General features: G+C 33.7%; 2 protein-coding genes across 2 annotated transcripts in view; one reads left to right on the forward strand and one right to left on the reverse strand.

Annotated features, from left to right (window-relative positions):
* LOC136039317 (actin-related protein 2/3 complex subunit 4) overlaps positions 1-16,682 on the reverse strand; it is a 291,440-nt gene that overhangs the window by 232,680 nt on the left and 42,078 nt on the right. The gene's annotated exons all lie outside the window — the stretch shown is intronic.
* LOC136039312 (protein dif-1-like) lies at positions 10,339-15,608 on the forward strand. Its single transcript, XM_065722926.1, has 2 exons — positions 10,339-10,545; positions 11,801-15,608. The coding sequence occupies exons 1-2, from the start codon at positions 10,407-10,409 to the stop codon at positions 11,977-11,979; spliced, it is 318 nt and encodes a 105-aa protein (XP_065578998.1). The 5' UTR covers positions 10,339-10,406; the 3' UTR covers positions 11,980-15,608.

Raw genomic sequence — 16,682 nt, forward strand, 5'->3', positions numbered from 1 at the left:
GCACATCCGATATAATTTCTGTATCAGCCTATTTTTGGTTTCAGTATGTACGTTACTACTGAAGTTGTCAACCCCTTAAACTTTCAAACTGGTATGTCCCATGAAGGAATTTTTCTACCAAAAAATGAATGACATATACTTTGATCAGCTCATCAAAAGCTATCGACTGCCGTCGAAACAAAAATCTATCTGTCTCAGTTCAAAAGTTGACTTTTTTGCCGTAGGCATATATATATATATATATATATATATATATATATATATATATATATATATATATATATATATATATATATATATATATATATATATATATATATATATATATATATATATATATATATATATATATATATATATATATATATATATGTGTATATATATATATTTATATATATATATATATATATATATATATATATATATATATATATATATATATATTTATATATATATATATTATATATATATATATATATATATATATATATATATATATATATATATATATACATATATATATATATATATATATATATATATATATATTTATATATATATATATATATATATATATATATATATATATATATATATATATATATATATATATATATATATATATATATATATATATATATATATATATTTATATATATATATATATATATATATATATATATATATATATATATATATATATATATATATATATATATATATATATATATATATATATATATGTGCTTGTGTGTATGTATATATGTATATATATTTATATATATATGAATATAGATATATATATAATATATATATATATATATATATATATATATATATATATATATATATATATATATATATATATATATATATATATATATATATATATATATATATATATATATATATATATATATATATATATATATATGTTTTTAACTACGTAAAACTTGCGAATATACAACATTCTTTGCTGTCCCATTGTCTGTGCATATAAATAGATTGTCAGGTTTACCGACTCTTGAACATGCAACATATAATGGTCCATGGGAAAACAATCCGTATTCAGATCTATACCTCATGATTCTAATGATTGCCCTTGAGCTTTGTTGATGGTGATTGCTAATCGACCATTCCCTGAGTCGCCATCGTCATTTATATATCCCCCTGTGCACCCCGGCGTCCCCTTTGTAGTTATGTCCCCTGTGTCCCGGTCGTCATTTATATTCCCTGTGTCCCGGTCGTCATTTGTGTCCCGGTGTCCCAGTCTGTGATTTCTCTTTGAGCGTCCCGGGCGTCATTTATATTCCTTGTGTCCCGGGCGTCATTTATATATCCCCCTGTGCACCCCGGCGTCCCCTTTGTAGTTATGTCCCCGAGTCGCCATCGTCATTTATATATCCCCCTGTGCACCCCGGCGTCCCCTTTGTAGTTATGTCCCTATGTCCCGGTCGTCATTTATATTCCCTGTGTCCCGGTCGTCATTTGTGTCCCGGTGTCCCAGTCTGTGATTTCTCTTTGAGCGTCCCGGGCGTCATTTATATTCCTTGTGTCCCGGTGTCCCGGTCGTCATTTATATCCCCCTGTGCCCCCGGCGTCCCCGTTGTAGTTGTGTCATTTATATTCCCTGTGTCCCGGTCGTCATCCCGGTATACATTCGTTTTTGAATTGGTATATGATGAAATAAATTTTTAATTTTTTCCCTTTTTTTCCTTTTAGTTTTTTTTTATTGGTTTTGACCTTTTTTTTAGGTTTTTTAGTTTTTTTCTTTTTTCTTTTTAGTTTTTTTTGACTTTTTTTATTTTTATTTATATTTTTTTAGTTTTCTTTTTCTCCTTTATTTTTCAGTTTTTTTCCTTTTTTTAGTTTTTTTTCTTTTTTAGTTCTTTTAGTTTTTACCTTTTTTAGTTTTTTTTAGTTTTTTAGATGAAATTTTTTTTTAGTTTTTTACCTTTTTTTCTTTTTAGTTTTTTTATTGGTTTTTACCTTTTTTTTTTTAGCTTTTTTAGTTTTTTTTCGTTTTTTCTTTTTACTTTTTTTTTAGTTTTATCTTTTTTATTTTTTTTATTTTATTTTTAATTTTATTAGTTTTCTTTTTCTCTTCTATTTTTCAGTTTTTTCCTTTTTTTTAGTTTTTAGTTTTTTAAGTTTTTTTCCTTTTTTTAGTTTCTTTAGTTTTTTTAGTTTTTCGGCTTTTTTATTTTTTTTATTAGTTTTTAGTTTTTTTTTGTAGTTTTTGCCTTTTTTAGTTTTTTCAGTTTTTTTTTTTAGTTTTTTAGTTTTTTACCTTTTTTAGCCTAACCAGGATTTGAACCTGGGACCTTCATTCTCCGTTCTGACACCCTCTCTCACCGAGTGACTACTCCAGCATGTTCATTTTGGTGTTTTAAATGGTATATTATTAACCAAATTAATGTGTTTTACAATATACTAAGCATCGTCATAACAAAAATGACGGCAACTAATTTCATGACGTCAGCCGAAACATGACGTCACCTGATCCACAGATCATGGACAGGCAGTCATGTCGTCAATAAGTATAAGTCGTCATTTACCAAACAATAGAAAAAATAATAAAGACAAATAATTCAGAGGCAACAACCCAACACAAATCATGTCGTCAATAAGTATAAGTCGTCATTTACCAAACAATAGAATATATATATATATATATATATATATATATATATATATATTATATATATATATATATATATATATATTTATATACATATATATCATTTATTTATTTATATATAGTTCCTAGATTACGCAGCTGCTTTTTCTCTTTCGCAAGAACGGCTCAAATGCAACACAAGCAACAGAAACTAGGGTTGTTTATATTAACTCGGTTCATAACTCCTGTTACAGGGTAAACGGCAAAACTCTGAGCATGGTATCAAACAGTTCGTGGTAGCGAACTGTAAGTAAGGAGTGACCCGGATCAATAGTAATCGAAACTAATAAGACGGAATTTTGTTAGCAATAGATACATCAAAAGAATTTGCTTATTATGCTGATTTTAAATATATATAAGTATCATTAAGTTTAGTCTTACCGATTAAAGGCTACGAGCCTGATAAAATTTGTCTGATTTTAAAAAAAAGAGGAAACTAAAAGTATTAGAATCTCAATGAAAATTGCACTGTTAGATTCAGTGTATCAGAAAACCCAATTGTCGTGGTTTCAAGCTCATATCTGCAAAAGTGTGGAATTTTGTATTTTTTGCCAGAAGAGATCACGGATGCATGTTTATTTTTTTTTTTTTTTTAGGGATGATTGTATCAATCCAATAATCCTAAGATATCGTGAGAGGGGTCATTTGAACAAAAATTAAAAGTTCTAGTGCCCTTTTTAAGTGACCAACAATATTGGAGGGATACCTGACCCCCTCCTCCTCTCCCTTTTTGTCCATAGTCGTTCGATCAAAATTTTGTTATAGTCATTTTGCTCAACATTTGCTGGGTTTTTTTTTTCATAGGCAATTTTTTATAGAGAGGGAAGTTTCCAGGGAGTGAGCTTGCTAGGGCAAATTGTAAACTGAGAGAATTGGCCAGAATTCCTGTACAATTTTGTTTTAAGTGTCTTGCTTTCTCTTTCCCGTCTCAATTTTTCGCGTGGATTTGCTAAGGTAATTGTCCGGAGTAAATTTTCGCCGAGGTTGAATTATCTAGAGGATATTTCCGTGGGGAGGGGAGTTTTTTCGTGGTGGTGGGGCCAGATTTTCTGGCATTACTAAAAAACGATGAGAAACTAAATTTATAAAAAACTAGTTTTTTCAACTGAAAATACAGAGTATCATTAAAACTTAAAACGAACAGAAATTATTACGTGCATGAAGGGGATCGTCCCCTCCTCAATAGCTCGCTCTTTACGCTGAAGTTTGAATTTTGTCCAATTCTTTAAGAACGACTACTGAAACATAAGGGTCGTTTGATTAGAACAATGGGAACCTTTTTTAAAAGTACTAAAAAACTTAAATGTAAAGAGCGAGCTGTTGAGGAGGGGGCAATCCCCTTCAAACACGTAATAATTTCTATTCGTCTGAAGTTTTAATATTACTCTTTAATTTAAGTTAAGAAAACTTTTTTTTTATTTAGTTCAACAGAAAATCGTTAATTTCACTGATCTAAGTTGCATTTTGCTTTCGAATACAGATTTGGTGGAGGGATATACAGGTTTATTTGTTCGAGAAGGCAAAATTTTATTTAAAACAAATAAAATTTGCTATTATTGCGTTTGTAAAAATATTCATTCTTTTTCACATTGGCATTCAAATGATTAAAAAATATATATATATATATATATATATATATATATATATATATATATATATATATATATATATATATATATATATATATATATATATACATATATATATATATATATATATATATATATATATATATATATATATATATATATATATATATATATATATATATATATATGTATATATATATAACTTGGAAAAGTTTTCCAAGAAGACTTACAGCTAAGCTTACTTTGAATCGGATGTGCTAGCAGAAGTTCGCATAGTGATGCCGCTTATTCGTTCTCGCTTAGAATTTGTGTCTTTGTCAGAACACAGCTTTTTTTAATTTAACTTTTGTCGTTTCGTATTCTTTTCTAAAAGTGGTCTATAAACGTTGAAACGATCTGGAGCAAATTTTGGCCTTTCTGGCGAATGTGAATAGCTTAGTAGGGCTATCTAAGTAGGCCATTTTTTTCTTACTACATAATGTAAAAAAAACTACATAATGTAGTGTCGACCATGTTTTCACTCTTAGGTTAATAATTGAGAAGTCCCTTCGTTGTCAAACACCTTTGGTCCTTAGTTTTATCGATTATGAGCAAGCTTTCGATTCTGTTGATAGAACAGCGTTAACAAAGGTCTTATCGTTATATGGTATACCAGAAAAATACATTAAAGTGATTTGCGCTATGTACGAGAATAATACTGCTGCGGTTAAGGTAGGAAATGAGGTTAGCAACTGGTTTTGTATTAAATCAGGAGTTAAGCAGGGTTGTGTTCTATCCCCCTTTATATGGATCATTTTGATGGACTTCGTCTTAAGGAGCACAGGAAAGGCAATTGGAGACCATGGAATCAAATGGGGAGGAAGAACGCTCCTGGACTTAGATTATGCTGATGATTTAAGCATATTAGATGAAAGTGTGAGCAAAATGAATGAATTTTTAGAGGTTTTACGAGTTCAGGGTGCTAAAATAGGCTTGAAAATTAATGTTAAGAAGACTAAGTCACTAAGGTTAGGAATAAGTGAAGATGAACAGGTGACCTTAGGTAACGAAAAGATTGATCAGGTTGGGAGCTTCAGTTACCTTGGTAGTATTATTAGTAAAGATGGTGGGAGCAGTGAAGATGTTAAAAGTAGAATAGCTAAAGCTCAGGGTGTTTTTTCACAGTTAAAAAAAGTTTGGAAGAATAGAAAGATAAGCCTACAAACCAAGATTAGAATATTGGAAGCTACAGTGATGACAGTGGTCAAATATGGCTCTGAAGCATGGACACTCCGAAAAGCAGATGAAAATTTACTAGATGTTTTCCAGAGAAATTGCCTACGGATTGTTCTGGGTACCCGGCTGACTGACCGTATTTCAAACAGTAGGTTGTACGAAAAGTGTGGTTCAATCCCGCTTTCTGGGGCTATAATGAAAGAAAGGTTGAGATGGCTAGGCCACGTTCTACGGATGAAGGATGACAGATTACCGAAGATTGTCCTTTTTGGCCAACCGTCTGGGGCTACACGGAAAGCAGGTCGTCCTTGTCTGGGTTGGGAGGATGTCATAAATAAGGATTTAAAGGAAATGGGAACTTCCTGGGATGGTGTAAAGAGGGAGGCATTAAATAGATTAGGTTGGAGGAGGAGCGTGCGTAGCTGTGTTGGCCTCAGGCGGCTTGGTGCTGCAGTGAGTTATTAGTAGTAGTAGTAGTAGTAGTAATGTAAAAAACACGTTAGAGTGTGTCTCGAATCCGGAAGGAGACAATTTAAAGGGGACAGCATTCAACGTTGATGATGAAATAAGTAGTTACATGTAATATTAGCTTCCCGTGTTTCTTTGAAATTGAGTAGAGCCAACCCTGCTTAGCTAGAATCTAGGGTAAAGATAGTGCATAAAATGGGGTTGAAACTCCGTATTTGCCTTTAATGTTGTTTGATCTTGAGTTTGATTCATTTACATCACCTGGAAAACATTGGTCATTGACTAATAAATAACTTTTAAACGCCAAATTTGCTAACTCCGCCCTGATTCTCCTCAAATGCATTCTTTGTCCCCGCCCCGCATATTTTTTGTCTTCTTGTTTTTTGCACCAATGTTGCCGTGAGACTTTTTGAAAAACCCAACAGTGTTAAAACCCAAATAACCGAATAGCAAGTAAACAAAGATCTTGTCAGGACAAAGAACATGACTACTATTAAGACTACTGTCGCATGGTAGACAGCGCAGACAGCATTGCTACTTCACTTCTCCAGGCAAACCGATTGGTATCTAAGAAGCGGGCCTCGTCAATGGTAATGTTTTCTATTTTTAAAAATTTCCTTGGGCTTTCCTTCCACTGGATGTGAGGTCTGCCTCTAAAGCGCAACCGGTCATGCGATGAGGGGTGGAAGTCACAATTGATTTGGGCGGCAGCTACAGATAGCGTTTGGAGGAGGTCCCAGAGCCATCTCAACATTAAGACCCAAAAATTTGATAAGTTTTTTTTTTTTAATGTTGCTTTGAACTAGGTCAGGGCAATTGTTAACCAAGGATAAACCCAGGGCAAGTTATCCTCAGAATCAAGTACATTCCTGGACCCGTTAATCATTAGCCCGTCTCTACGGTATAGATTTCTACAGTGAGCGGCTGGGAGTGTTCATTTTCAGAACTTTGTAAAATGTAAGAGCTTCGGATCATCTCTTGTGGATCTGAAGTTATGTCTCTGGTTCAATTTATTAGTGATAAGGGGATGGGATAACAATACGTGGTGAATGCCAAAGATTTTGCTGGATTTCGGTGCAGGATATATGGTCACCATAACCACTGGAGGCGCGTTATTGCTACTGAAACAGAATTCCTATAGACTTTTTATTTATATCAGAATTTGCAACATCATGATTTTTTTAATTATTTGTAAGAACGGCAATTAATGCTTTCACGACTCTTGCTTTCGTGGGGAAAAGCTTGTCGAATGCTCTGACTAGAATCCGAGTTTCAAAAGTCACCTCTTTTTTTGCCATTTCTAGGATGAAAAAAAGTATTTATATCTTTGGAATTTAATTGTATTTGTTTATGACGGAAAATCGATGTTCTTTTATGGTTTTTATTCTTATTATCGTTTCCCAGGGGTCTGTGATGTCAAACTAGAGAGACACAAACATGCTACCGATAGATAGGGCCAATATACACTTTTTTATATCTCAGAAGGGCGGAAAGCTACAAACCACTAATGATTAGTTAAGATGACCCTAGGGGGTGGGGCAAATTGTTTGCCTCATTGCCCGATTCGGCACCTTCACCTATAGAATAAGCATAAGTAAAAATCAGTCCTTTATTTGCACTAGGTACCTGATATGCTAATAACAACAGTGATAAAATCCTCATTTCTTTGGTTTTATGATCATGGAATTCTAATGACGACTGACTGGAATTTTTATCTTTGCTGAACAGGAAGAGGGATGTTGATTTATAGTAGGCCTACCAACACTCGGTGCTATATTTCCGTTGGCTAATCTCTACGCTAAAGTCTTGACAGAGCAGGAGCATTTGATTAACTATATCTTAGCTTTTATGCTAATTTATTACACAAAATCATAGGGTCAAAATAGTTTTCGTTCGGACAAAAGTTACGGTCAAAAAAAAAAAAAATTGGAAAATAAGCATGAGTTTAAATGCTTATAATTATTTAGAACAATTTTTTAGCGAAATAATAGTTATATGTCATATATGTTGTTTAGCTTGATGTTCTTGATTATTTTGGATGAATATAATTTATTCATTGAGAGAGAAAAAGGATTTATTAAGGAAATAAAATATATTAACAACAAAACCTGAAGTTTATAAAACTTTGTGGGTAGACATAAAAAAAACCTACATACACAATCACTACCAGCCATCCAGTCCTCACCCCCCTCCTCTCCTTATAAAAAAGAAAACAAGATATAATAATAAAATAAATAAATAGCTAAATGAAACAAAACAAAATAAATCAATGTTTAATCTATTCAGGGCCAAACTGGATATCGAAGAAAAAAATCAAAAATCATTCATCTATTCGATTGTTTATCAAACTGTGGTAAGCGTACCCCTTGGGGTACGCAAAAAAAAATTTAGGGGGTATGTGGCCAGCCAGCAACAAAAAAAAAAACCCTTTACCTCTATTGCAATTTTATTTATATTTTAGCTATAGGTTACGTACCGGTAACTGAAAAGAGGTACTTAAAATATTTTTTAAGTAAAAAGGGTTACAGTGTCTAAATAAATTTGAGAAACCCCTGATCTACTCTATCAAAGATCTAGTGAAATTATTGAAAATTATCTTCTATTTTTTAGGGATTTTAGGACTTATTATTCATAATTTCCACCGCTTTTTGCTCCTTTTCTAAGCTTTTTGCTCCGTTTCTAAATTTACTGAGTGACAATGTCCTGAAAGATACTGCGTAAGAGTGGGAGAGACTTTTCCCTAAGCTTAGTATTTGGATTGAATTAGATCCAGCCGCGTTTAGGACAGGCAAAAATATGTTCATGGTTCAAAACGTTTTCCTCTGCTTGAACATTTCGCTCTAAACCCTCTCGTTCTGCCGCACGCTTCCGCGGTTGCTGAGCAAAATTCATTTGCTGTCAATCTGAAAAAACAACAACGTTAGAAATCGTCTCTGTTTCGCCACCTTGCGCGAACTTCTCAGTCCCAAACGGATCGTCTTAAAGAAACGGAAAGTCCCATTGAAAACCGTTTTGCATTCGGAATGGAAAACAGTGGAAGCGGATATGAAAAAGCTGGGCTATAAGAAGAAACAGGAAGAAAAAGGACCAACTAGCACAAATGCTGTTTCATCTTTTTCCCAATGTTTCAATTTTATGTGTGATTTAACCTAATTCCTTGTGCAATATAGTCAAAATATTTCTATTGAATTAATCTGATTGTTCTTAGTACGACCAAGAACTCATGTAGGATGAACAACCAATTATATTGTCAACGCGTAACTCACCAGGGGTGTGCTGCCATGTAGCCTAGTCCATGGAGCCCAGGGAGGTAGCTACTTTCGCGGCGTGAATGCTAATGTTTTTTATTTGTAATTTTTGACGCTCGTTCCTGATCTTATAGATGGTTTCAAGCTTCTAATACTACGTTAATGTGTTTCTTACTTGATCTATTTTTCGACTTAACATCTAAAATTTTAAATGAAAGAATTAATGCTAACAATCAGCTTCGAGAACGCTTTCACAAAATCTTTACTGAAACCTTCGTCTAGTGCTTTTAGCTGTTTGGGGCAACTATTCTGTTGAGCTGGGGAAATCAATAGAAGCATTCTTTGTATTTGAAGCAATGAGATTGCTAGATATGTTTCTGTCAGTTCTCAGTCAAATCAGTTCAACATAACTGCAATGAGTGCCATCAGTGGCTAATTTTTAACCTCCTGTTCAGATGGTACAATTTAATCTCTCGTGCTAGAGTTTTAGTTGGAGAACTGCAACAATTTATCTGAAAGCGTTGATAACGCTCGTAGTACGTCTATAGCCAGAGTTTACAGGGGCAGATCTAGAGCAAAATCTAGGGGGAAGGAGGCCCAATGGGACAAGGGCACCAATGAGCAAAATCTGGGAATAGTGGCAATGTGACAAAAGTGCCAATAATTGTCCAAATTGACAAATTTATTCTAAAATAAGAATGAAAAAAGAAAAAAAAACAGGGAGAAAATATGAGGGCACCAGAAAAAAGCTTCGGCGGGGGGCAATCCGCTAGTGAGAGTTCCGGTGGCACGTGTTCACTGAGTATGACAAAGAATTTTAGGGAATAATTTTTAGAAACATCTCTACACATTAACTTAATATAGTAAGTAAATAGACTAGTGATGGAAATCAAATCGACTCAAACCATTCACCCTCCATGCCATCCGAGGAACTCTATGCCACCGGAGGGTTATTTCTTTCCTTTCATATCCATGCTGCTGCAACCTATTTTTGTATTGACAATTTCGTGATCTTTAGTTTTCTTGTCCACGGAATACTAAAATTCGGAATATGGTCAAAAGTCGCTGACGAAATTTTGACGGATAGTGCCTCTTTAAATTTGATTCGTTTGATGGGCAAGATAATTCTTTATACATGTAATTAATTTGTTGTTTTCACTAGATGTACCAGCCAGCGGCCTTTATTTTGCGTCCTACGAGGTGCTCATGCGACTGTTAACCCCTGCTAATGGCGATAGATCTCAATTAAGTCCTATAAGAACACTGTTTGCTGGTGGAATGGCCGGCGTAGCCAACTGGGCTTGGGCTGTACCCCCTGATACAATAAAAAGTCGTCTTCAAACAGGTATGTGTTGCTCTCTGTTTATTCTGAGTGTCATAGATATTTTTAGCTTTATAGGGGGGAGGGGTTCTAAAGATTTCTTTAAAATTATTTAGCTGGTAATAAATTCAATGGGCGTGTATCATGTGGGGAAAGACTAACTTCAATAGGGACAGCCATACCGGTGGATGCGACACTTCGGTTGCGTCGTTACTTCGCTCTCAAAGAACCAAATCTCCGTCTCAGACGAAGGATTCATGCGTTGTGGAATCCTTGTTTTTTGTTGACGGTAAGGATTTACACAATTAATATACCTTGCTGGATCCCGTTTCTGAGCAATTCTGTGCTAGGGTTTTTGCTACTGCATCAAAACATGGAATCAATGCTTCTTAAAATTAAAATTGAAATTTTCCACTTATAGTACGTATTATTTTAGCATATTACAAGACTAAGATTTAGCAAAGAGGATAGAATCTAAACTCAAAAGGTGTCTCATTCTCGTTGATATTTGGCTCTAAAAAGACCATGTCATCTTTTTAATGAATTTTATACTAAGTACCGTCTATGGGGTACTCTGATGATGCATGGTACATAGAAGGCGCTTATCTTCTGCCAATACTTTATGTGCTTTAGGTTTAGAGTGGAATTTAGACTATATTTTAGTTGTTCCAGGAAGATTTGATTTTTTTTTCGGGGGGTTGGGGAGGGGTCTAAACCCTGCAGTTTTGTAATGTCCATAGGATGTTGAAAGCTTGCATCTGAAATCAATTGTTACCGTCGTAGTATAAGTTTTGGATGACAGGACAGGCTATATTTTAGTCTTTTGTGAAGAAGGTATGATTTTATGGAGATGAGGGGCTAAACCCAAGAGCTGTGTCATATACCGTCAATGTTTGGATTCCTAAAGACCAACTTTTTTTAGTGAATTGTGCATAGGACACCCTGTAATGAAACCTTTAATTAAGCTACCAAACTCACCCGACTAAGGCAAATTTTATCGTCAGTAATCTTGAGTATTTTCAAGTATTCTATCCTTATTCTTCTGAGAAATACGGCCATTTGATTTCTTGAAATTTACTATGCATAAAAAATTTGCTTAAAGAGTAAAAGTCAACTTCCTCCTCTATCAAGGCGTAAATTTTATTAAGGACATTGAACTAACTTATTAAGGACCGCCTCCTCAAAGTTTTGATGGTGGAAAACCTTTCAAAAAAATCAAATTGCGCGTTTAGGCTTAAACAAGTAGAATAGTCTTTACTATGCAGTATCTTTTTTTCAGCACCTGAAGGAACTTACAAAGGATGGATGGATGCATATCGTGCTCTGATCAAAGAAGAAGGACATTCAGCTTTATTTCGGGGGATAAAACCAGTGATGCTTAGGGCTTTCGTAGCTAACGCTGCCTGTTTCTTTGGTGTTGAATGTGCAAGGAGTGCTTTTAATTATTGCGGACTGTAAACAATTGAAAAGTTTTATTACGGGTGGCCGTAACCAGTATATTGATTCAATACTACTAGATTAAGTTTAATCGGGATTTCGCAATAATTGATTTGAGCAGTAACTTACCCTGGGTTCAGACAAGTGACATAAACAAGCAATAGCTAACGTTCAAATAGGAATATAAATTAATAGATTATCCTTTTCTTCTACAATTATGCTGTTTTCAACAAAATATAGCTTTGAAAACAAATAACTTTCATTGCTCTAGTTACCCAATGTTAAATAATGGTAATTGCATGATTTTTTTTTTAGTTTTTGCCAGTTTTTTCTACCTCCTTTTAGAATCTTAAATATCTAGTAAATATCTTTTATGCAAAATTTGGTATTTAGCATGATTAATTTTGGTGGCCATAGTTCTGTCATATGTTTTTTTTCCAAGAGAGGGATTTCATAAAAAAAAACGAAATTTATTACAGAAGCATAGTTGATGCTCAAAATATCTTATAATTCGGCAAAAAAGTTTGCATAAACAGAACAATTTAAAAACAATTAGATATTTTTCCCAATGCCTAAAACAGCCGAATTATGCGAGGAAAATACGATTATAAAAAATATTAAACAGTTCTTTGGCTAATGCAAAATTGTAATTTCTGCATTGAACAAAATCACTGTTAACCAGTACATTTAACCTAATCCATGGATAAAAACTCATTTAGGAAACTGAACAGATTCAGATCCACGTTGCTTTAGCATGGCCTTAATAAAAACTAAGAACTCTTAATCCCACAAACCTTGTAGTTACGTTCTCTTGAAAAATAAATATAAAAAGCTTTAAACATCAGTACCCCAATCAATAAAACTACCTCAAGTCGAATAAAAAAGGAAGTGGGAGTAACTAAAATGGATTTATAATTTTTATATGAGGTTGTGCCTTGAGTCTACAGTCCAATTAATTTCTTGTAGTTTTTGCCCCTGGTTAATAATCCTTCGATTTTTTCTCGGTAGTTATTAGCCACAATTTCGTCGACAAAAATTGAATTACTTATAACTACAACACAAATATTGTGTCATCTACTCTTTTCTGGTGGATTAGAATGTGTTCAGCTTCCGACTGTAATGTTTATGATTCCAATCAGAGTGATGATTGAAGACAGATATTTTAAGCTAAAAAAAAATATGGAACTTTAAAACAATATTACTTTAATTTATGTAAAATTGCACAAATATATAAGGTCTTTGTAGTAATGGAAAATACTCGGGAACAAGTTAATGCCAAATTCTAAGATGTAGGTGTTTCAAAACAAGTTCTTACAATCAACACTGTCCGTTCATGTAGCCCAAGCTTTGGCGTCAAAATCAAAGACTGGCACTGACCAATAATAAATCTTCATCTTTTTTACATACAGGTATGACTAAACTGTGTTTGGGTATGGGAAGTAAAAATACTAAAAACACAAGATGTCTGAACAGAGGCATTGAAATGGGAGGAGGGCTGAGGGACAGTTTTCCCTAGATTTTTAAAAATACCTTTTGTGTATCTTCACTAGAAAAAAGAAATCAAAAACTCTTGCCACCTCCTCTACATTTTTGCGAATGGGTGCCAACACATGAAAAATACTTCATTAGAAAGCTAGGCCACAGTGTTTTGATTTTAAAATGTCGCTTACACTAGATGGCTGGGCTAAACCTTGTACATTTTTTGGAAACAAGTGCTTTTACTTGCTTATGACTTGTCTTAATCTAGCTTTAAAGTCAGGTTAAAATAAGGTATTTTCTATTCCTTAAAAAAAAAACGGTTATAAAGGACTAAGTTTAAAAGAGTGATACAAACGATGATACATAATTTGAAATATCAATGGTAAAGGAGTGACTTTTTCTATGCCTCATTAGATTGAGCTAAATCATTTACCAGGCAAATGTTTAGGTACAAAACAAAATGGTTAATAATCCTTAAAAGTATAAATGGGTCAACTTCATTTATTGCAGATTCTTTTCCATCGAGACGAAAATATTTCTTTTATGTATTAATATTGAATTGCCTTAGAAGTTAAACGTTGTACAAAATTTAAAGCTATGTCATGCCAAGAAGTTTAGACACGTTGCCAATTAACTCACCTCAAAATTGGCACCCACGAAGATTTTTATGAAGTTTCTTTGAACCCAAATAAACCATTTGTACAATCTTAGGAAAAGAAAAATTGCAAACAAAACTCTTTCTTGAAACATAGCGTTCTAATGCTCCCCGTATTTTAACCTTGCTTTAAGACAATTTAACCCACTGTATTACTTTAAACAAGATATCGGTAATTTTGTCACTGATTAACTATAATTTATAACGGTTAATCGTTATTATACTCTTGCCATGTGCCTTTTTCATTTGAAGTTCCTTCCGTATGTTCTGCGATATACTCATATCTATATTCCCAGTACGGAATGAAGAATATTTTTGCAAGCCTAGAAAAGTCTTAAACACAGAAGAGTAGCCCACACTTTATGGGGGGGATAAGAGTAAGGGCTCTATATTAAGGATTAATGCTAAAAATAGAAGTGTTTGCTAACTGACACTAAACGTATCCTTTAGAAGCAAATTTGTACCAAAAAAAAAAAACATTTTTGAACATTCTTCACACTTGAGCAAAAAAGTAAATGCCTAGAAATTGGTATCAGGAATATTTTTGAAAGCAATACTTGGTGTAAAAAATCAAATCTAGAAATGAATATTCTTTCTGAATTGACAAGGGACTATACCGGTGGTTGCTGTCACCCCTAAAGGTCGAATCTGTCATTTGGTACTTCCAAGATAATGTTTTAAGACAGTTTGTTAAGCTGTTATGCAGCAAGAGAATAATTAGAACACCGTTAGAGATGCGGTAGAATACCCTTTACCTGCCGATCCCTGCTTTGGGGACAGTTTAGCAAACGGGTTTTGCTAGTTACCTCTGAAGCAAGGGACAGATGGGACCTTTTTTGAGATGTGACGGCGACTATTTTCTTGACCTTTTCAAATGAACTTCTAAAAAATTTGATTAAGCACTGAGCTAGCCATATCAATATTCATCAAGAACTCAATTATCCGATATTGAGTGTAAGAAAATAAACTAATCAAACATGCCCAAACTTATTGGGCGTATATTTTTTTTACAACAGATGGTTGAATAAGGAGTTATTTCCTACCTTAACAATTTTTTAAAAGAAATGATTTGTTAAGTCTTTTATTGAGAAGATTTTTGAACAGAAAGTCATCTAGCTTTTCTGAGCATAATTACTGATATAACGTCGGTAAATGACATTCAAGAATGTAAATATTGAAAGTATGCTGAATATAAATCGGAGAATATTTGAATGAACGAGTAACCAAATTTAAAACTAGTTGAGAACCTTATGAGATGTGCTAGGTAACGAATTTTTATTTCCGGTCCGTCTAGATGACAGTTTTTTGTTTTATTTTTTAAGTTGGATATTTAGTAATTTTGAATCATTTGTGTTTTTAACATTTTATATATTTTGTTGTTGTGAGTTCATGGGTTGAATACGATTCAGGTTAGTTTTAGTTTCAAGGCTAATATTTATATTTCAAGTGTTTTTTGCACTATTTTCTTTTATCTTATTTTGTAGTTGTCATTGAAATAAAGGTAAAACGAGAGTAATATCGTTAGTAAAAAAAAATCCGGTATTAGAGGTACACAGGAAAACATTCTGGGGGGATGGGGATCTAAAAGTTGTAAAAATAGGCAAATTACGCGATAAATACAGGAAATTACGTGTGAAATCGTAAAAATATCGAGATTCTAGGGAAAGTTCCTGATTCGTCCTCAGCACGCATACATGCTTAACTCTTACTGATTTTTTTTATTATTGCATCTATCGTATCGATGATTCGAAGTCAAAGAAAAGAAAACGCTTTATTTTAAAATGCAAATTTTCTTGAGAATACGGTTGGCGAACGCTGGAATACAGATTTGGTCTGGATTATCAAAGTAATAGTTATTCGACTGAACATTGCCCATTTAGATACTGAAAAACGCATGTTTCGAAATACTTAAATGATGGGCTATGTACTACTACTACTAACAACTCACTGCAGCACCAAGCCTACTAATGCTAACAGAGCAACGCAGGCTCCTCCTTTATCTTAATCTATTCAAAGCCTCCCTCTTTACATCCTTCCCGGAAGTTCCCATTTCCTTTAAATCTTTCTTTATGAGATCCTCCCACCCCAACCGCGGACGATCTGCTTTCCGTTTAGCCATAGACGGCTGGCCGAAAAGGACAATCTTCGGCAATATGTCATCCTTCAACCGCAGAACGTGCCAACTCGTGCCAGGGCTATTCTACTTTTAACATCTTTTAACACCGTCTTTAATAATACTACCAAGGTAAGTGAAGCTGTCCACCTGATCAATCTTTTTGTCACTCAACGTCAACTTTTCATCTTCACTTATTCCTAGCCTTAGCAGCTTAGTATCCTTGACATTAATTTTAAAACCTATTCTAGCTCTCTGAACTCGCAAAACCTCTAAAAGATCGTTCATTTTCCTCACACTTTCATCTAGGATGCTTAAATCATCAACAGAATCTAAGTCGAGGAAAGTTCTTTCCCCCCCCCCACCATTTGATTCCATGTATTCCCATTGCCTTTCTTGTGATCATCAAAATGATCAATATAAAGGGGTATAGAACACAACGCTGCTTAACTCCTGATTTAATACAAAACCAGCTCC

The sequence above is a fragment of the Artemia franciscana genome, chromosome 19 (genome assembly GCF_032884065.1).
Source record: "Artemia franciscana chromosome 19, ASM3288406v1, whole genome shotgun sequence".
Taxonomy (NCBI): domain Eukaryota; kingdom Metazoa; phylum Arthropoda; class Branchiopoda; order Anostraca; family Artemiidae; genus Artemia; species Artemia franciscana.